The sequence below is a fragment of the Mastigoproctus giganteus genome, chromosome 1, assembly GCF_048544385.1.
Source record: "Mastigoproctus giganteus isolate SK-2022 chromosome 1, ASM4854438v1, whole genome shotgun sequence".
In the NCBI taxonomy this organism is placed as follows: Eukaryota; Metazoa; Arthropoda; class Arachnida; order Uropygi; family Thelyphonidae; genus Mastigoproctus; species Mastigoproctus giganteus.
The window spans coordinates 40,344,125-40,366,597 of NC_143575.1; the positions used below are offsets into that span (position 1 = coordinate 40,344,125).

Here is a 22,473-nt window from a genome sequence, read left to right on the forward strand (position 1 = left end):
ATATACCTGAATTAATTGAATTTAACAGTGTGTATTCTTCTAAATAATAATAATAAATAATTAATGTTGCACCAAGAAAATTTTGCAAATCATTATGAAAATGCTAAATATTTTAAAATTATACATTATTTTACCTAGTATTTGGAAAAGGAGAATCTGAGCCATATTCTTGTACATGCATGCCAAAAAAACATACATCAACTCCATCTATTTCTTCAAAAGCGAAAAGTGCTTTTGCTCGATAGGGAAAATGATCAGGCCATTGTCCTGTTTCAACATACCTAAAAGACAGAAGATTAAAAGGAAGGATATTAAACTTCATGACAAATTTGTGACAAAATATAAAATTTATGACAATGAAGAACAATTTATAGGACATAAACAAAAGAAACTCATTTTTTTACATCATGATTCAATGTATATTAAAAATTTAATTATCAAACATTTAATTATCATTTAATTATCATATGTTTACAAGGAAAGCATTTTTACAAGGACAGTGACTCTACCAAGATATAAAGGAAAGAAAATAGCTGTAGATGGAAACAAAATACCAGGAAAAGGAACATACATGTGAAAGCAGAATACTGCTCTTTTTTGTGAAAAGGGAGACATCTGGCATAATGCCTAAAAGAAAATACACAAAAATTCATTTGAGAATAAAAGGCCTACACAGTTTATTCCACGAAGTTGGGTGAATCTCAATAAATGTTCACTTTTGTTTGTTTGTTTGTTATTTGATTTTTAGGAGCATTAGCAACTAAGGCCATATTGCTCCGGGTCATTCCCTGACCTTTCCGCATTCTCCGTATTTGGTGGTGAGGGGCTTGAACCCCGGTCTAATCAAGAAGCGTGTGCTACGCACTGCTGCTCCTACCCACCTGGCTACGGAGGTGCCGTTCACTTTTGTATTAATATAGTCTTCTTCACTTTAACTGAGTTTCATTCATTTCATTATAAAAAAAAAAAATTGTACTTGAATGAATGAAATAAAATTTACAAAAATAAAGAAAAATGCATTTTCCTTATTCAAAATGTGGAAATTCCTAATGTGATATATAGTGGATTCCAGTTAATTGAGACACATTGGACTAAAACACTTTGGTCTAATTCAGCCCAATTATGCAAAGTTTTACCCAAAGAGCTAAAATATATGCACACATTCCATGTCAAGTCGGCAGCACAAAGAGTTAAAAAGGTATAAAACGAAGGACAAACTACAATTTACTGAACAACAAAAATACACTGGTATTTAAATGAATTTTGGTACAAATATTAAAAAAAATAATTTAAGCTAAAAATAATCTAAATGTAGCGTACATATCTGTTGGGCACCTCCATAGCCAGGTGGGAAGGAGTAGCAGTGCATAGCACATGCTTCTTGATTAGACTGGGGTTCGAGCCAGTCACCACCAAATACAGAGGATGCAGAAAGGTCAGGGAATGACCACCGCATACTCACGGAGCAATATGGCCTTAGTTGCTAATGCTCCTAAAAACCAAATAACAACATATCTGTCAAACAAGCATAATCCCCAAGAGTTATTTTGGAGAAATTTATTGAGCATACCCTGGCATGTTCTCTTTATAGACTGCAACTGAACAAAATCAGTGCAGATAAAGGACTGCCTTCATTGCCTTCCTGCATAAAGCAGTATTGTAATGTAGCAATAAATTTCCTGGTATCCTGGTTAGTCACGTGCTCATGATATCTCTAGGTGTTTTGCTGCAATTTGTACTCTTTGTAGTTTCTGATGAGTCACATGCTCATGATATCTCTAGGTGTTTTGCTGCAATTTGTACTCTTTGTAGTTTCTGATGGGTTGCATTTCCAAAATTATTTCATTTTCAGTATAGGACATGTCTGGCATCTCCAACCTGAATTCTTAAAACCATAGTGAGCAAAGTAGTTCTGAATTGTTTTGCTACTTATTTCTCACCAACTATCAACAAAAAGTTGTACTGTTTGTAAAATGGTAACCCTTCCACTGACTTCTCTGGCTTTTGAAGATGTCAGTAGATTTTCTTCAATTGTTTCAAGGATGTAATTTACCAGCCTTCTGTAATAATCTTTAAATTTTTTGATTCCCACATCCACTGACTGTACCAAGGATGTGGTTTTAGCAGGTTTTAAAAACATTCAAGCTGAATGTTTTTAAAACAATCTAAATGAGGGTGTGCTGCATAGTTGTCCAGAAGCAGCCGAATTTTGTAACTGCAACAGAAAGACTTCTGTTGCAATTCCGCATCCCAACTCATTAGCCATTTCTTAAAAATGGCTAATGAAGTCATCCATGCATTCTTGTTGGCATAATACAGAACTAGCAAACTGTCCATTCTAAGCTCCCTGATGTATTGAGGCTTAGTGCTTTTCCCAATAATCAACAGCTTCCGTTTATCATTTACTGACATGTTTGAACCTGACAGTGTTGCATGTTTTTAGTTCGTGGAACCATCCGGCATAGCATAATAAAACTGGCCTGTTTCATCTGGCATTCTAGATGTCAACTGCACAAAATTTCTCGAGCAAGTATAGCAGTTTTGTGGATTTCCATTGTTCAGTACTTACAGCATCAGCACTTTCCTTCTTGCCATGTGCTTTCTTGAATTTACTGTCATGCCTGGATTTCCACTGAGACAACTAACCATCTGTTGCTTTGGAATTCACACGACCCAACTTTTTAGCTAACTCTTCTGATTTAATATTTAGCATTAGACCATTGACACGCACACCTCGACCAGTTACAATTGAGAACCATTGATTGCGGGCCTCCTCAACATCTGGATCCCTGCCTTCTCACTTTCATTTTTGGGATGTTCCTCGTTATCTTTCGTGTAATGCCCATTCCTCCAGTTTGCTTTGTTGATGATCGCACGTGCAATTGTAGATTTTAGTACTCCAGTTATCTCCACCAGCTGGCAACATCTGGTGCCAGCTGGTGGAGATAACTTGAGCTGGCAAGTTAACTTTTGATTTGGCCGAGTAAGGAGATTCTGTTAGCTAGCTTAAATCTTTCTGTGGCATCTTGGGTCTGAAATTTTAAGGGGAAAAAATATCAAAGAAAATAAAAATAAAATTGCTACACTGTTTGATACATCTTTTAGTAAGTAAGTAAGTTAGCCCACTTGCCACATACCTGTAGTGATCACAAGTATGCAATCTAACAGTCACTGCAAGCAGAATTGCTATGCTGTCTGAGTATGCAGGTCTTCGTTACTGTGTGACTCTGCGATGACTGACTCAGCAATAGTATCTACATCCCACACTACAAGTGTGCCATCTACAGTTCATTATTTGCCACGAACAGTGTATTCATACTCTATATTACTTGTACCCATACTCCTCCTGATTAAGCAGTGTGGTGGCTCAAATAAGCAAAGCAAATTCAGGTTATATTCTTGATTTGTTTCGGTTCTTCAAGGTTTGCCCCGATTAACAGATGGCCCAATTAACCAGAATCTATTTTTCTGTACATAAAAATCAAGGATTTTTAAGTTAATTTATTTAGTCTATTGACCAATGTACTATACAGTTAGGTAATGTTTCGGGGACCTTGCCAGAATCCACCATCAGACCATACTTGGCTGTATTGTCAACCGCCTCCTGTTGCCAAATGCCTGAGTCTCCTATATTCAGTGTAGTAAATTTAGACTGGATGTAGAAAAATTAGGCATTCGGCAAGCATGAGGCTGTTAACAGTACAGCCAAGGTTCCCGAAACCTAACCTAATTGTATAATACATTTACTCAATAGGCTAAATAAACTAACTTAAAAAACTCACATGATATGAGCGGTTATTTAGAAAGAAAAATTTCTTGAAACATCACCAAGTAATGTCCTTTCTTAACTACATAAGGATGTCATTTTGAAATTAGCATAGAAAACTTAGGGAAGGTAACATATTAGAATATAAATCCCATTCTCAGGCCATACAGCATTCACTATCTTGCTTAACCATTTTACCACTGTCAAATTTTTGTGTCTTTTAATGTGAATATATGCACATTATCAAAGTAAAATGAGCAGCTTTAAATTCATTGGCCAATTTTGTAAATTTTGAATATCATTCATTCATTGTAGCTTTTAGAACTTGAACCTTTCTAAAATGCTTTTATGATCATTTTCTTATAAACTGCAATAAAATGGTGCTTCTTCAATTAAATGTTATATCCATGCAAGCTTAATCTGAATCAATATTACCATCTAACAGATGGTAATATCAAATCAGAATTAGTTTCCTGTTGTTTTCTATGCCTTGGAATAGAAGACAGTCTCCTACTATTCTGTAAAGAAGTTAACTGAAAAGGAATGAGCAAAGGTACAAGGAAAAAGAACTAGTTGTGTCAATTAAGGAATTAATTGCCATGAAATAAATATATGTATACCATAAAAAAGGCATTAACAATCAACTACTCTCTGGTTGAAAGCAAATTTCTGCACATAAATCCTGCAACCACCTTCTTTAATTTAAACTTACGTCCTCTCAAGTGTACGGTCAGAGTAAGAGTAAGGATATCGCTAGCAGTGAGCTTACTCAATCCATTCAAAGCCTTAAACATCTTAATCAAATCTTCTTGCAGTTGCCTAGTTTTGAAACGTTGCTGCTATTTGCAGAACTGAAGTTTCTCAAGGTAAGAGTGCTTAACTCTGTCACTGACTAACCTTAATGCCCTTCTCTGCATCCATTCCTAAAGATTCAACTCCTTTCTAAAATGAGGCTTTCACACCTGCATGCAGTACTCAATATAGCCGACCGGGCTAGCCGAATGGGTAAAGTACCTGCCTGGCAACCCAAAGGTCGTGGGTTCGATTCCCGCCTCGGGCTTGGATCAAAGTACTGCAAAAACCTTGGGAGGTGCAATATGGCCACAGAAGCCGATGCGCCAACAACTACCAAATCAAAAAAAAAAAAAAAAAAGTACTCAATATGTGGCCTAAACACTGCCTTATACAGTGAGATAATCACTTCCTTATCCCCACTTGCAAAATTCCTGTTTAGCATTGACAAAACTTAATGGGCTGTTCTTGCAGCTTAGGCTATAATGCGTCTAATCTAGGCTAAGAGAATTTCATATTTCGACATTTTTCACTTTACTTGATGTGGTTTAGAAGGAAGTCACGATTTTGCTTTATAATTATGTAGCTTTTTCATAAATGGTATACTATATGTTTTGGGAGTATCCGATTAACTTAAGGAAAAAGAAAGCGTCGTTAATATTTGGCCAGTCATCTAAAATTGTTTTGTGGATTTATTACTGTTTGAAAAGCTCTTTGATGTTCTCTATTAAATCTTGGGCAGTTCACCATGAAGTGTACAGTGAGGGAACTTGACAGTTTTGGCATTGAGGACGGCTTTCACCTTTGAGTAGGTAAGAATGATTCAAGTGTATGCCCGATTTGCAGAAGAGCACGGACACTTCTTCGTGTCTGTTGGATCGGCAGCTAGTAGTCCATGGTCGAGGTGTTTGTTTAATTTCATGAAGTTTGTTGTTAGTTTGATCTTGCCAGTGTTGTTGTTGTTGCCATTGTTTTGAACTACTTTGGTGGATTAAGGCCTTGTAATCGGTATATTGTATTGACTGAAAGGCACAGTCAGAGGTGGCAGCTTCTCTTGCCACTTTGTCTGCTCTTTCATTTCCAGTTGTTCCTGTGTGGCATAGGATCCAGCAGAACTTGATATTGTGATTTCTTTGTAACAGATTTGATACTGAATATTGGTCCTGTTGTAGAACTGGGTGTGCTTTAGTATTAACATTCTGCAAGTCAATAACAGAGATAAGCGAGTCGGTGAAAATTATGCTGTTTGCTATCTGTTTATGTTTAATTTGGTTTATGGCCATCAGAATGGCTTGTAATTCAGTGGTAAAAACAGTACATTCTTTTGGGGAGTTGTTGGATGAGGGTACAATCTTCAAAGTGAATTGCAGCTCCTAAACAAGTCTCTGTTTTTGGCCCATCTATATTTAAGTAAGACTAAATGGTGCAGTCTGGGTGGTGGTGGTGCCCACTGAGAATAGGTAACAATAGTCTTCTCTATTAGTGAAGCATTACTTATTCGAGGTATGTGCAATACATGGCAACTCATGAAGGATGAGCACAATATGAGATACAGTTGAAATGATGCCCTTTACACTACTATCGTAGTTTTTTCCTTTAAGAGTTGCCTATTGTTGTTTGTTATTTGGTTTTTAGGAGCATTAGCAACTAAGGCCATATTGCTCCGGGGATATGCGATGGTCATTCCCTGACCTTTCTGCATCCTCTGTATTTGGTGGTCACGGGCTCGAACCCGGGTCTAATCAAGAAGCGTGTGCTACGCATTGCTGCTCCTGCCCACCTGGCTACGGAGGCGCCAGTTGCCTATTGTCGGGTTGGTTTATTCGTGGGCAGGCTTAGTATAAGTTTTCCCAGTAAGATGAAAACAAACTCTCTATTTGAATGATTGGTGATGAATTTTATCTTGACAGCATAGTGTAATAACAAGTTCTGTCATCTAAGCTGTAGCGAAGGTTCATGGGCTTCTGCAATAAGGCTTTGTATAGGTGAAGTTCAGAAAGCTCCAAGTACTATACAGAGAGCACTGTGGTGTATGGGGTCTAACCTTCTCAGTGCAGTTGGTTTTGCTGAATTGTAACCAGCTGTTCCATAGTCTAGCTTGGAATGAATTATTGCTCGATAAAGTTTAAGAAGTGTATATTGATCTGCTCCCCAAGTTATTGCAGAAAGAACTTTAAATATGAATATGTTTAAAGAATCTTATCCTTTGTACCACTGGAATCATAATACGTCTGTCAAGTTTCAGTTCAGGATCAGGATGTAGGCTCCGTTTTCTACAGAAGTGTATACATGCAGTTTTTAGTGGGAAATTCTGAAAGCCATTTGTTTGAGCCCATTTGCTTAGTGTTCCTTGTAGCTGCTGTTCTATACTTCGCACGTTCTGAGAGTGATAGGACTTCACTAAAATCATCAACATATAAAGCTGCACCAGAATATGCCACATTATGGTATTTATTTTAATAATGAAAAGTGTAGTGCTAATCACAGACCCTCGAGGCACGCCTTCTTGGGTGAAGATCTTTGAAAGTGTAGTCTGCAGCCTGACTTGAAATGTCCTGTGTTGTAGGAAATTTTGGATATATTTAGGAAGATGTCCGCATAACCCAAGGAGGTATAGGTTTTGAAGGATTCCATAATGCCATGCTGTATCATAAGCTTTTTTCTATGTCAAAACAAATCATGATGTGATGTTCCTTTCAGAAGAAGGCATTCCGTATACTGTTTTCTAATTTTATAAGTAGGTCTAGTGTTGAGCGATTTTTCCTGAAACCATGCTCGAGAATATTAATACCATTCAAATACCATGTTAATTGAGTGTTGATGATATTTTCCATAACTTTTCCTAGGCAACTTGTTAAAGCAATTGGACAGTAGTTGCCTGGGTTAGAGAGATCCTTTCCCGGTTTTGAGAAAGCTAGAACTATTGCATGATGCCAACTATCTGGAAACTGGTTTTCTAGGAAGGTTTTGTTATACAGTTCAAGTAATGCCATTTGGGATTGGTCGTCAATTGCTTTAACATCATATAGTGAATTTGGTCTTGTCCTATAGCACAATTCTTTGTATGCGATAGAGCACGTCTCAATTCATGGAAAGTTAAAGGAAGGTTGTACTGTTCATCATTTCTTGTGGAAAAATTCAGATTGTGCCTTTCTATCCTCCTTGGCTTGTATAATTGAAAACCGAGTATATGAGGTGGTTGCTGATATTTTGCCAAAGGTTTCGCCCAGTGCATTGCCTATTTCTGGGGGCTGTGCAGTGACATGTCCATTCCAGTTTAGGACTGGGGGTGGATTATTCTGGAATCTGTCATTCATTTTGCTGATTTTATTCCAGATAGTTTGAGATGGTGTGTGTGGAACTTGTTAATGTAGATGCAAATTTTATCCAGGCTGCTTTCCTCCTGGCTCTTCTAACAAATCTGGCCCTTGCTCATGTAGGATATCTTCAGAAATTATTCCAGGTTTTATTTCTCTCTCTTTTAGTTTATAACATTCTTCATTCCACCATGATTTTGGATGTGTTGGAAAGCTTGATGATATTTTTGAAATAGTCTGCTCAGCAGCTTGGATTAGTTTATTTGTTACATATTGTACTGCTGCATCTAATGGTTTCTGTTTGATAGCGTCAGCAATCAGTTTTGTTAAAGATTTATATGTTTCAGTCTGCTTGATTTATTTTCCATCTGGAACTTCTACGTAACTCACGTGCAGTTCCTAATGCCATGGTGATGATTACTGGATAGTGATCACTATTCAGAGGATCACTGTGTACTGACCAATCCAGTATTGTAAATAACATAGGTGAAACTACAGACAGGTCATCAGCTGTGCTATTTCCTGATGGAAGATGTGTACATGTATGTGTACCATCATTCAGTAAGCTTAGGTCATTCTCTTCTATCCACTTTTCAATTTGTTTCCTCTCAGGTCTGTGGTTGTGTTACCCCACACAGGGCTATGTCCATCACCCAATATGCAGAGGGGGGGGGGGTAACTGCATTACTATATCATCTAGATCCTGTTGTAGTAAGTCTTGATTTGGCATAACATAAATTGTTACTACTTTTATAAGGGATCTAGTGGCTATGCACACTGCAACCGCCTCAAGGGTCGTGTTTAGCAGGAACAGTATGGGAAGGAATGCGAGCATTTACTAGTATTGCTGTGCCACCATGGGTCATGCCATCTGTTACTCTGTCTTTTCAATATGCCATGTAGTTCTTTATTGAGGTAGAGTCTTGAGGTCTGAGATAGATTGCTTGTAGGCAAAGACACAGCGGGGTATGCTGTTCAATCAGATCGTATATATCGTGTATATTAGTGCGGAATCATCTGCAGTTCCATTGGATTATAGTTTTCATTATTTTGTTTTGGAGAAGGTTTCAGACTGTTTCCGAGAATGTGCTTTAAACTTTTCAAACTCAGGTTTTTCCTTTGGAAAATATGGTTTACTGATATCCATATCTTCTTCCACAAAAAATCTCTTAGTACTGATTCATCTGCTTGATTGCTCGCTTCTATTTCCATTTGTTCGGTTGACTTCTGGCTTATTACATTATGTTTTTCTTGAGGAGTTTTTGTTTCTGAATGTTTTGCATCGAGAGGTACGGATAGTGGTGTGTTTGTTAGTTTCTCTTTTTGTTTTGGTTGGGACGTTATAACCAATGTTCGGGCCCAGTCTGAAATGGACTTCTTTGGAGGAATTGTGAAATCTGTTTGGGTCTCCTATCGAATGCCTAGTTTTTATGACCTGTGCATAGGAGAGTCTGTTTATGGTAGACAGGAGTATGGTTCTCTTGACTTCTTGGTATGTCACACAATGTTCTACTTTATATTTTTGTATCTGTTTTTCTCTTTTCCAATATCCATAGTTTTTGGAATAGGTGGAATGATCCCCCTACAGTTTGGACACTTCAGTTGCTCGGCTGGACAGTTCTGATTTGTATGATCCTGAGATCCACAGTTGGTACAGATAGCAACTTCACGGCATTTGTGAATGATCATACTTTTGGCATTTAAAGCAGCGGAGAGGATTCGGAATGTATGGTCTGATGTTACAATTTTGATATACGGCCTTCACTGATGTAGGTGGTTTGGGAGTGTTAAAGGTCAGTATGAGATTTCTGGTTGGAGTAACTATCACATCTCTAGTAACTTCAATTTTTCTCACAGCTATGACACCTTGATCTTCCAGCTCATTTTTCATGTCTTCTTCTGAGACATTAATAAGATCCCATTCAGAAATTATTCCTGTCAATGTGTTTAGGCTATTATGGAGAGAGACCATTACTGGGATCCCACCAAAAGTTCTCATTTGAAGCAGTCTTTCTGCATTAGCTGTCTCAACTCGAATGTTGCCTGATTTCAGTTGCTTGACATTTTTAGGTGTCCCAGCCACACTTTCTAGACATTTCTGGATGACAAAAGGTGACAATATTCCTAATGGCTGTTCTGTCATTGAATGAAGGACTATAAAAGTAGGTGCACAAAGTGATGTTATGTCCTTTTTTTGCCTTTTATTCATAATCATTTCATTTTCGAACTCAAAGGAGTCAGATCTTTGGATCATTCATGTTTACTCCTTTTAGCCCTGGGAGTGAGAGCTTTTCCTCCCAGGTTTCTGGCCCTGCTATGGGGAGGCAGGAGCAGTGCCACCCAGTGACCAAGTGGAAGTAGATCAGTGGCAATTTATAAAGTGATAGAGTGATACATATATCTTGAATTTAAAGCTAATTCTCAAGTGTGTATGTATATATACACAATCACCTGATCACTAGAAATGCTTGGCACTCGGGGCCAGCAGCATATTTGCACTGTCAGCAAACTTCATGCCTGCCTGCACAATTACCCCCCCCAGTTGGTGTGTTATTCTGGCATTACTGCTACCCATTTGCAGTACCTTGCATTTGTCAATGTTAAACTTGAATTGCCACTTCTCCGCCCATCTGCTAAATTTTTCTAGATCTTGTTGCAGTAGACTACCCTGATTACTGTCATTAACCACCCTGCCAACCTTTGTATCATCTTCAAACTTAGACATGTAGCTTGATATGCCTTCATAAATATCATAATAAATATAGAAAACAACAATGGAGTCAGTACTGAACCCTGGGGTGGGGGTTGAGTGCTTAATCCACTGGTAACATTAATCCAAAAAGAGCAGTGCCCATTGATTATCACTCTGTCTTCTCCCACTCAGCCATCCCTTTATCCATAGCAGTAACTTGTCCTTAATGCCACACTGGTCCAGTTTGTACAGCAGTGTTATGTGCAATAGTATCAAAAGCCTACCCGAAATCTAAGTATATGATATCAAAATTATTTTCTGCATCCAGTTCCTTGGTCATTGCATCACAGTAACCTATCAGATTAGTCAGACAAGCCCACCCCCTTAACAAATCCATGTTGTGACTGCAGCATAACTGCATTCCTGCCCAGATGATCCTGCATTATTTCTTTAACCAGTGATTCCATTATTTTCCCTGGCACACATGTTAAGCTAATTACTCATTTCACCTTTCGACCACCCTTTAGGAATTGGGGATATATTTGCATGTCTCCAGCCCATAGGGACCTCCCTGAATCCAAGGCTTAAAAAAAAAATCCAATGATGTTCTCATAATTAGGCTAAAGGCTTGCTTTACTTCCTTTGCTGCCTCTCTTAATATGATTGGATAGATCCCATCCATCCTAGGTGCCTATTTATGTTTAGCTAGCTTTTAAAATTATTTTAAAAACAGCTTAGTATTTTTTTAACATCAGCGCATTTTATTATATTAAATTAATTCCAAAGTATAAACAGTAGTATTGAAGATAAGCCTCAGCGGATATTATCTGTTCTCTAGACATTTCCCTTTAACTTTCCTCTCAGTTATCACAAAATCATTTAGCTCCTTGTTAGAATTTGACACACTTCTTGGTATCCCCATCCCTAAAAAATTTCTTATGTGTGAATGTAAATAACTAAGCAAAATAGCTATTCAGTTTTTCAGCAACCTGAGCGGCTGTATCAAACAGTTAAACCATTCATATCTAGCAGACCAAGTGTTTTGTCCACTTCCTTCCACTGTTTACATAAAGTTTTTGCTACTTTTCTTTGTATTCTTTGCCAGAGACTTCTCATAATGCCTTAGCTTATCTAATCGTCTTTGTGATTTGAATGCAAACTAGTCTGTTAGCAGGTTTGTGTGCCTCTGTTAATTTATAATCATCCCGTGAATTTTAATTCTCTGCTATTAGTGTCATCAATTCATCTCATATGCATTACAGTCTAAACTTTTAAAAGCAACTCTCAGTTGTTATAAAAAGCCTAGTAGTCCCTACAATTATTTCCAAAGAATCCTTATTATTTAGAATTTGCAGTTGGTAACATCATCATCAAAATTCTATTCAGTTGGTTTCACTGAACAGAATTTAAAAACTGCCTGAAACAAATGTAATCACCTTACAACAACAAAATTCTTCCCCCTTTACCTTTGGCAGTAGTCACATCTTTAAATTACATATCAATACACTGTAATCACTGCCACTTAGAGTGATTCCTTTATCTGAACATTCTTAATGCACGAAGAGGCACTGCTGATAATCTGATCAAGAGCACTGCTTTCTTATTTTGCCTCTCTAACATACTGGTGTAGAAAACAATCCTCCAATAAATCCAGAGAAAAGTTTTGCTAGTGTGTGAGTGACCAAACCACAAGTTCCAGTCAATATCTGGGAAATCCCCCATTATAAGACAATCTGATTTACTGGCCCACTCTATTTGTCTTTATAGTTGTCTGTCATACCCATCACAGTCCTTTTGCCCACAGCAAACTGACTCAACATTTTACTGACAGTGCATTCAGTGGGCATTTCACCCATGTCCACTGAATGCACTGCCTTAGATTTTACATGCTTCTTAATTAAGAGCATAACTTCTTTCTGCTCCTGTCTTGTCTGTACTTTCTGTAAACATTGTACTTCCCATATTCAAATTCTGAATCCCTTATATCACTTATATGAATGATGCCATGTCTCTGATATCCCTATAACTTCTGCATTTGATGATTTGATCAGTACTTGAAATTCATCAAATTTATTTACTATGCTCTTAGCATTAGTGTAAATGCAAGTATACATGCACCTGTTTCTTCTCTTAGTAACCCTAACACAACCCATGTATTTGCCTGTCCTATGAGAGCCCCCAGCAGGTCTTGTAATCCTCAACACATTGCTTTTCAGGGTACTGCATGTTCCACTAGAAGTAGCACAAGGATTACTATGATCTCTACTTGCAGGTGCTGTCAAGCTATTAGTTTGTGTAGCCCCCGAGCTACAAATTTTCCAACCCACCTAATGCTGTTTCATTAGTATCAGCAAATATTCTTGCACCCCTTTTATGTAAGTGTATCCCACTACTGTAAAAACAATTAGATCCAGTAACATCATTCTAACATGTCATTAAGCAAAAGATGTGGAAGTGATGTTGCAGAACTGCCTGAAACAAGAGGTCTAAAAACTAAAAGACCTAATTTTGTTTGAGGGAGTCTTAATGGAGGGAAGTGAACAAAAGTAATTAAGCATAACAAAGCATATGAGAATTTACAGAATAGTTTTAATTTAATTTTTAAATAAAGTAAACTTTTTATAGTATAGTTAAATTAAGAAATACAATCAATTAAGTATTAGAGGGAAAAAATAATTCTCCAGCATGCCATATCAATACTGTGCTGTTGCATCATCTTTTCATTGTCATGTGCTTGCAATGCCCATTTCAAAACAGTTCTAGTGTGGTATGTGGAAACTATCAGTAACAGAGAAGCTGCTAGGAAGTTTGGAGCTGATGAATCAGATGTACTTGTGAGAGGTAAACTGTAACAGAAATTTCCAAATATAGGGTTTCCGGGGGACCTAAACATGACAGACATTCAGAAGTTGATGAATACTTGTTTTGTTTTGTGCAAGTTAAAAGAAATAATGGGATGCCTATCAATTGGGATATTATTTGGTTAAAGGCATTAGAAATTGCAAAATAGGTGGATTTAGTTTCCTGCAAGTGCCAGATGATCAGAAGATTTAAGCAATGGAGCAGCCTTCACTTCAATGAAAAACAACATCAACACAATAGTTGCAGGCAGATTTCTCCAGAAGGTTCATTTCCTGCCAGTTTTATGCTATGATACTACGTTTGTTATTTGGTTTTTAGGAGCATTAGCAACTAAGGCCATATTGCTACGGGGATATGTGGTGGTCATTCCCTGACCTTTCCACATCCTCCGTATTTGGTGGTCACAGGCTCGAACCCCGGTCTAATCAAGAAGCATGTGCTAAGCACTGCTGCTCCCGCTCACCTGGCTACGGAGGTGCCTATGATACTATGTAAGAAGCACAACTAGGTAAGCGTTTCAATTCATTGACCCCAATACCATATATTTTGTGAGTGCAGCATATATTAGATGGTGGTTTATATCTGAACGAATACGGCACTGTTATTCCCAATTCTCCATGTACACAAAGATACTGCAAACCCTGAGTCAAAAACAAAATTTTTCTTCACATGGCATATTAAACGACAGTTAAAAATCTCCGATACTTTGAACACCATGTTACTTAATTTTTGAAACAAGAAGTGACATCCCTATTTGGAACTCAAATCTTCTTATCAAAGAAGAAAGATCAAATCATTAAGATTTTGATGGGGCCGGATTCAATGTTTTGGTGCTGCATTTATACTACAATTAATTAATAAATGAAAATTTTAATCCTTACAAATCAATAAAGAGAATTACTGCACACCAAATAAAAATCCCATTAAGCAACTGTGATATCTAACATGAATGTGCTGAATTTCTAATTCCGAAAAATTTAGGAATAAGCAATTATTTGACAAGTAATTCAAGTGTACCTGCTCCTCATTCCAGGTTTAACTTCAACAACTTTGTCAGAACTAGATACAACTCTAACTGCCACTTCACCTGCACCACAATCTTTCTTCTTCAAATAAGTGTTCACTCTATTTTCAATGTAGTTGCCTAATTTTGTTTGAGGAAGTCCTAGTGGAAGAAAGTGAATAAATGCAATTAAGCTCAACAAAGCATATAAGAATTTACAGAACACAGTTTCAATTTAATTTTTAAATAAACATTTTATAGTATAGTTAAGTTCATAAATACAATTAAATTAAGTATTACAGAGGAAAAAAAGTTCTCCAGCATGCCTAAAAATATCAATATTATACTGTTTGCTTCATCTTATACAATCATCAAACTTGGATATAGTTACCTTGGAAATAAAGCTAACTATAGCATCACAATTAAGTCAGTTAAAAAAATCTCCACATAAATTGTGCCATTCTACCTTGGTTATAGTATCATTTCAAAATTGCACACGCTGTTATGTCAAATTTTTCATCAAACTGACCAGCAATAAATATTTTAGAATGTACAAAACATTCATTCTGTGTCCACATATGTTAATTTCAAATAATAAATATACTGTATATATTTTATTCCCCCTCCCTCAAGAAAGGGCTCCAACCATGAATGTATTAGTATACTCTACATACAAAGCCAAGATTAAGGCTAAAAAGTGAATTGCTATTCACAATAACATACTCATACTCTCAACTTCTGACTTTCAAAAAGATGGAGTTAGATATTTGTAAGCTGAAAAAACAGGCAAAAAGGGGATAAAAAAAAAACACCACGAGAAATTTTTTCAGAAAAAGCGGAAGGCTTTTTTAGAGTCCACATTGCATTATATTTCACTGACAAAATGCACATTTTATTTTAACATGGAAACAGATTGCTTACCAGTACAGCATGCTTTTAAACATTAGCTTACCTAACATTTTCTGTCTGTTTTGTTTGGATTTGATATTTTGAGTGCCTGTTAGACATAAATTGATTAAGATTGTTTCAAGAAAGTAATACACTTTGCACCTCTTCAGAAATGATAAGTCAAAGTTTTGTTTATAACAATAGTGCTGTTGTTTAGACTTGGCTATCAAGGGCATTTCCTACAAATGAAACCAGAAAGAGAAGATCTGTTGTGGTAGTAGCAGGGTTTTAGGAGCATTGTTGACTAAGGCCATATTGCTCCATATGTACTGTCTATAAATTGTGTGTATTACTGGGTCGATTTTCTGTTTGCTGTAAAAACATTCGAGTTTCTGGGAGAGAAAAAAGCCATGCTGCCCTCATTTGAGACCGACTAATACAGCCACGCTGTGACAAAGTCCTCATGTCATCGACGGACTCGAACTCAGGTCCTTTCCATCCAGCATGGGGAAAGATGGCAGGTCTACCAACTGTGCTACCCATGAGGACAAAGTAAGATCCGAATTCAGTTTTTCTTTCCCACTTGGTTGCATATCTAAGGCACTCAAGTAACCCTAATGCAACAATGAATTAAAATGGCAAGAATGACTTATAATAACTTGTTATATTTCATGCTTTCTTCTTTTATAATAGCAGCCGGCGGGTTCTAACAATGAAGTAGACAGAACTGACCTACAAAATACTATTTAAATATAATGATATTGAGCAGTAATGGGAAATTTTTTTTTATCCTTTTCTTTTTGTGAAATTTCATTTGAATTTGATTCAAAAAAACTTGTACTCTGAATAGTGTTATTGGATGATAGACTAGTTCTCCAAATATAATTATACTTAAGTTAAATAATATTTAATTTAATAAGAAAATTGAAAACAGGTATTGTTCTTGTGTGGTAATCATGCATTTATTTGCATCGGAAATGAAATCTGCAGGATAAAGTTTTTTTTTTTTTTTTTTTTTTTTTTTTAACTTGTTAGCTGATTAGTAAGGCAAGTTTGTTTGGCAGCTCCTTGCCGGTGTTAATTTTTTTTCCCTTTCTCTTTTTTAAAAGAAAATCATAAAGATGAGGTATTAGAACCTGCAATGCTTAGTACCATGCACAGGCTGAACGTTGAGAAGATGAAAGATACTTGTCAACATTCGACTTGAATTTCTGTAGATTGTAATTTTCAGGAAATATATTTGAAGGGAGGTTGTTCTAGAAAACAGAAGTTGAATGAACAAATGAGGAAGAAGAAAAGTTGGACAGTAAAAATTATAAAAGCCAATTCAGAGAACAGTGCCTATGGAATATATCTATAGAAAAGGCATGCTGCAAAAACAGAACATTTATGAGACAGAGAGTGGAGAGACTCTGTTAGAGGAGTCATTAATTTACAGCCCTCTTTTGAATGGAATCTAGAAGCCTGAGAGATGTTTTGGGGGCACTGCCCCAGATGCGGGAACAATAACACATGGTAGGGCATATTTGTGTTTTGTACAGAGTGAACAGCTGTTTGGAAGAAAAGTAACGCTGAAAGCGAAAACCCAGTTTTTTTGATGCAGAGGAAGCAACATTTGTAATGTTCTTATGCCAAGAGATATTAACAGTCAGGGTAATCCCCAATAGAGATATATGATCTTTCCTAAAATCAGAGTGTCATTGAAGGTAAGAATAGGAGCAGATGAATTCTTTTTTGAAAGATATAAGACAGGACTGAGTTCTAGAAAGATTGAAATCAACTGAGTCATCTTCCCCCACTGGAGAATTACCTGGAGATCAGCATTTAAGGAATTTGGTAGTGGATATTTGAGAAGCTGAAGCTGTTTGTGCAGGGCAAGATTTCTCAAACTGGAAAGTGGAATGCAATATGCTATCATCGGAAAAACTATGGATAGGATTTCCAGTCAATGGAAAAAGGTCATTAATATACAAAAAGAAAAGAGAGGGAGAAAGAACCTAACCTTATGGAACACCAGAATTAGTGGAGAAGTTAGAAGACAGAGAGCAGTCTACCATTACCCACAGTGAGTGGTCAGAGAGAAAACTGGATATTCAATTACAAAAAACAGCTGGCAAACCATAAGATGGAAGCTTATTCAGAAGACCTTTATGCCTGACATGATCAAAAGACTTTGAAATGTCAAGAGCAACTGCTTGAGTTTCACCAAACTTTTCCATTGAATTTATCCATATATGGGTAAAGTAAAGCAGAATATCACCAGTAGATTGACACGGGTGGAATCCACACTGGCAGTCATTGATCACATGGAAGGTTTCTAGATAGTTTAGAGTTTGCAATTAATTGATTTCTGCATTAAAAAAAAAAAAAAGAGTAAAAGTGCAATGGGACAATAATTGAATGGGAGTGATTTGTTATCCTTTTTAGGAACTGGCTGGACATGAACAAATTTCCAAGAGGAAGGAAAAATACCTTTGGAATAAGAAAGTGAAAAAAGCAACACAGAACAGGAGTAAGTTCAGAAGCATAGGTTTTGAGAACAAGTGGTTAGTTATGTTATTTGGTTTTTAGGAGCATTAGCAACTAAGGCCATATTGCTCCGGGAAATGCGGTGTTCATTCCCTGACCTTTCCGCATCCTCCGTATTTGGTGATGATGGGCTTGAACCCCTGTCTAATCAAGAAGCGTGTGCTACGCACTTGCTGCTCCTTCCCACCTGGCTACGGAGGCGCCTTGAGAACAAGTGGAAAAATACCACCAGGACCTGGAGCTTTCTTAGTATCAAGATTATTCAAAATGCTTCTGAACTCCTTTTTTAGCATTAGCATTAGTAGAGACATATAGGCTTGCAAGAAAGCAAGCTTATACAGCATCAGCCAAAAAAAAAAAAAAAAACCCCCACACTTCCCATCCATTCACTCTAAACGTTTGTCCATTTCTTCCTTGAATTTATTTAAGCTATCAACTTCCACAACAACAGATTGAAGTTTGTTCCAGTAATCAACTACCCACTGGCTAAAGACAAATTTCCGCACATCTATTCTACAACTGTCTTTCCTCAATTGAGTTTATGCCCCCATCAAGTTCATAACCTGAGCAAGAGAAAGATTCCGATCAGCATTGAGCCTGCTCAAACTATTCAAGGCCTTATACACCTGAATCAGATCACCTTGCTAGTCTCCAGATGCTGCAACTGGCAGAACTTAAGCCTTTCTTAGTAAGAGAACCTCTTCTCTGTACTTGTTCTAGCAACTTTTGATGGAAGACAACAGGAGGCACTGAATGGACTATACTGGGAATGGTAGAAGGTGGTTAACCAAGGTCATCAATATACGAGTTGGAAGAAATGTAGGATGCTAGTAGGTCAGCTTTCTCTTTGGCTGAAGTAGCAATAGAACCATCTAGTTTTGACAGAGGTGGGAATAGAGATGGGCAATAGCTTTGGCAAGAGACCAGAATGCTCAACTACCATTTGGACAAGAAGTGAGTTTTCTACACTTAACCTCTGGTGTATGCAACATTCTTATCTTGAAAAGCCTTAGCACATTTATTGGAAAACCAATGTTTAGAAAAAGGATGAGATTTTAAGGTGGAGTGTGAAATAAAAGATTTCATCCCTACAAGAATAATTTCACTGACACGATCTGTGCAAACACTGACATCAGAAGATTTGAAACATTAATTCAACAAAGGAAAAGAAGGAAAGAAATCTCAGAGATCATCCCGTTTTGCATTCTTTAATGCTAAACGACATGAGGTTGAGAATGGCCATGAGAGAAAGGCTCCACTAGAGGACCACTCACCTTGACTGTGTACTTAGAAGGGTTCTTTGTGAGAAAAAGATAAGGCATATTGGTTGCATGTTTAGGATTGTCTGGTATTCTGGCAGTAAATGAATAATCTGTGCAAGGTCATTAGTAATTGCAAAAGCCTCAGCATCTCAACCAGCTGGAGTTTTGAATATTAAAATCGCCAAAGAAAATTACCTCACTGTTAGGAAAGTTGGATTGGAGAAAGGTTTCAAAGAGTTCCAACTGAGTCGAGGTGAGAGAATGAAAGAGGCAACAGACAAATTTGACAGAATGTGGTAGAGAGATTTATTAATAATTTGCCTTTTCTCCTGAATGCCGAATACTTGCCTCACTCTGTACACTAAAGCTCTTTAGACACCAGTAAATTCAACTATTTTAGGAAATTGTTTTTCAGGATAGTTCTAGTAATTGTAGTTTCTTCAACTGATTATATAGTTGTTTCTCTGGCATGTTTTTCTTCAGTAAGAACAACAAGAAACAATTCCTCTGAACTAAAAATAACCATACTGACATAAACATTAGGGAGTTAATAATTGTTATAACACAAATCATATCATGGCCCCATCAATGAATAATAAGTTTCCTTTTAACATGGCAAAATTTGAAAATTTTAAGGTACATTTATGTTTACTAACTACTTGGCTGCTTTTGTTCCTGAAGTAGAAAAAAGAAATAACATCCATCTCAAAAAGTCCTTGTGAAAACTTAAAAGATGGCTACACAGCAAGCTGGCTTACTGAGTGAAAAATTCCAGAAATCTATTCAACTTCATATTGTTCAAGCAACACAGAGTACACACCAACTCATCACTGTTTCAGGTGTATGGGTGGCTCAGAAAGTAACCAAATTCTTCTCTGAAGATATTGAAGATGTGCACTACAAGGAGAGCAAATTATGCTGAAAAACCAAGTTCTTCACATTGGTTTTAATAAAGGATTATTTAACTTTTGTTATTTCATTTGAGCCACCATTTATTATTGTACTCATTTATTATACATCACTGGTCTCATATGAATAAATGTAAAAAAAATCACCAAACTGTCATCAGTTTAGTCAGGAGCTAAAAAAATCTGATATGCTTAAATTTGCACACAGTCAGTACTCACATGAGCATCTGATGTAAATTTCTGGAAACTAAGTTGTAAATTAAAACAAGCTCACATATCTTTAATGTCCAAGTTTGAAACAGAGATTGTACATGTTATTACTATTCTAATGCAAGAGAGAGAACAAGTGCAAGTGCATATAAGGTGAATCTTAAAAAAGAGAGATTACTAAAAACTTAGAAACTCTTTATAATATTAACCTGCTACTTAATAAAAAACTCAAAAATGATGCCTACTTTTTGCTGTAAACCTGTTTTCCTTTCTTTTTTTTCCTTTTGATTTTAGACAGTTATCACACGTAAACCTATTATAAAAAAAATAATAATTTCTCTAGCCAACTGACATTTTAATTTTTATGAGTTCAAATACCAACAAGGAAGACACACAACAATAATATCATAATATTGCAATATAATTACCCAATTTCATTTAAAAAATTTCTTTCAGTTTGGTAATAGCAAAGTATGACAATTTTTTAACACCTGTGTGGTTCAATCACTCAATTTCAGATGAATTCTGTATCGGTAACTTTTTCGGAGTAAAGATGATGATCTCAGTAAGATCTTTTTAAGTGAATGATTATGAAAAAAATAAATAATATATTGTGGTGCTTCTCTGGTTCATCGTCATTTAAAAATATTCCAATCCCTGTTCCAACTTTATATATCATACTAATAACTAAAGTTAATTCTCAATATGATGAAACTCTTCAGTATACAGAACTTCAATACAGGATCTAGAGAAGGATATTAAGTGAAAATATTCAATTATTTTATTGCTATGAAAGGACAAATTGGTACAATTAGACCCCAACGGTACCATAACTAAATAAAATTGGCTATATTTCAGATTTCTATATTCAAAATCATCTATGGGACAGGAATTTGGGTTCTATGAAATTATATACAAATACAGTGGATTCCGGTTAATTGGGACACATCGGGAACAGTGCACTTTGGCCCAATTAAGCGGCTGCCCCAATTATGCAGTCACGTAAATAGTTATAATGATATAAAAAAGGAAAACCACCATTTCACCAAGCAACAAATTATTTATTCAAATAAATTTCAGAATAAATTAGAGCCAAATATTGAATATTCTTCATGCAGAACTTTCTATTTTCGCTCATCATCAATATCAACATCATTAATGACCTGTCTGAGGATAAGTACATTGTCTTTTAAAGTCCTTCTATCTAATCTTATTAAAGAAAAATACAACAAATTAGAGAAAAATTTGATATTTAAAATTTTAATTTATGTACAAACGTGAATACTTGCCCTCCAACTTTTAGTTCCTAACTGTCGCTGATGGAGGAATTTATCCAGTGTATCCTGCCATGTGTTTTTGATTGACTGTGAGTGAAGAAAATCAGCACAGACATCTAGTGCAGATAATAGACTGCCATCATTGCCTTCCTGCATGAAGTATCATTGTAACCCTTCAGTGGATTTCCTGGCATCCTTTGGTCACTGGTTCAAGTTCAGATGTGTCACCTTCACCACTTTCCTTGCTTTCTGATTCCTCGTCTTGGTGTTTTGATAGAATGCTTTCAACGATTGCATCCTCACAATCTTCATTTTTGTTGTAACATTCAATATTATTGTCATTACCTTCAAATTCACTTTTGGCTGTTTCTGGCATCTCCAAGCCTGAAAGCTTAAAACCACAGTGAGAAAAACAGTACTGCCTGGAGAAGGTTAACCTTTGCACTCACTTCCTTGGCTGTGGAAGATGATGTCAGTAGATTTTCTTCATCAATCACTTCTAGGGTGTGGTTAACTACCTTTCTGCGGAACAACATCTTCAAATTTTTTGATTTTCATATCCAATGCCTGCACCAAAGATGTTGTGTTGGCAAGCAGAAATTCCAGCTGGATGGTTTTCAAACATTCTGAACACGTGGGGCGTGCCGCACAATTGTCAAGAATCACAAGAACTTTTCTTGATTTCCACTGTAATTCCATGTCCCACCTCGATAACCATTCCTTAAAAATTTTGGAAGACATTTATTCATTCTTATTAGCATAGTACTTGACTGGTTAACTGTCCATTCTTAGCCCCTTAAAGCATCGAGGCTTAGCACTTTTCCCAATAACCAACAGCTTCTTTTTATCAGTTCCCGACATGTTTCAACAACATAACACAGTTATGCGATATTGCACCATTGCTTTCTTGGATCCTGACAGTGTTACACTACTGTAGTGCTGTAGCACAGAGAACCATCTGGCGTGG

At 36.6% G+C, this 22,473-nt stretch overlaps 1 protein-coding gene across 2 annotated transcripts in view; it reads right to left on the minus strand.

The window, feature by feature from the left end:
* Window positions 1–22,473, minus strand: part of LOC150090732 (histone lysine acetyltransferase CREBBP-like) — a 362,719-nt gene that overhangs the window by 75,786 nt on the left and 264,460 nt on the right. For both annotated transcript variants that reach the window (XM_090372373.1, XM_090372367.1), the window contains exons 18-20: window positions 20,475–20,542; window positions 14,447–14,594; window positions 135–281 (exon numbers count right to left, since the gene is read on the minus strand). In XM_090372373.1, coding sequence (XP_090228499.1) covers window positions 135–281; window positions 14,447–14,594; window positions 20,475–20,542 — 363 coding nt within the window. The remainder of the gene's footprint in view (window positions 1–134; window positions 282–14,446; window positions 14,595–20,474; window positions 20,543–22,473) is intronic.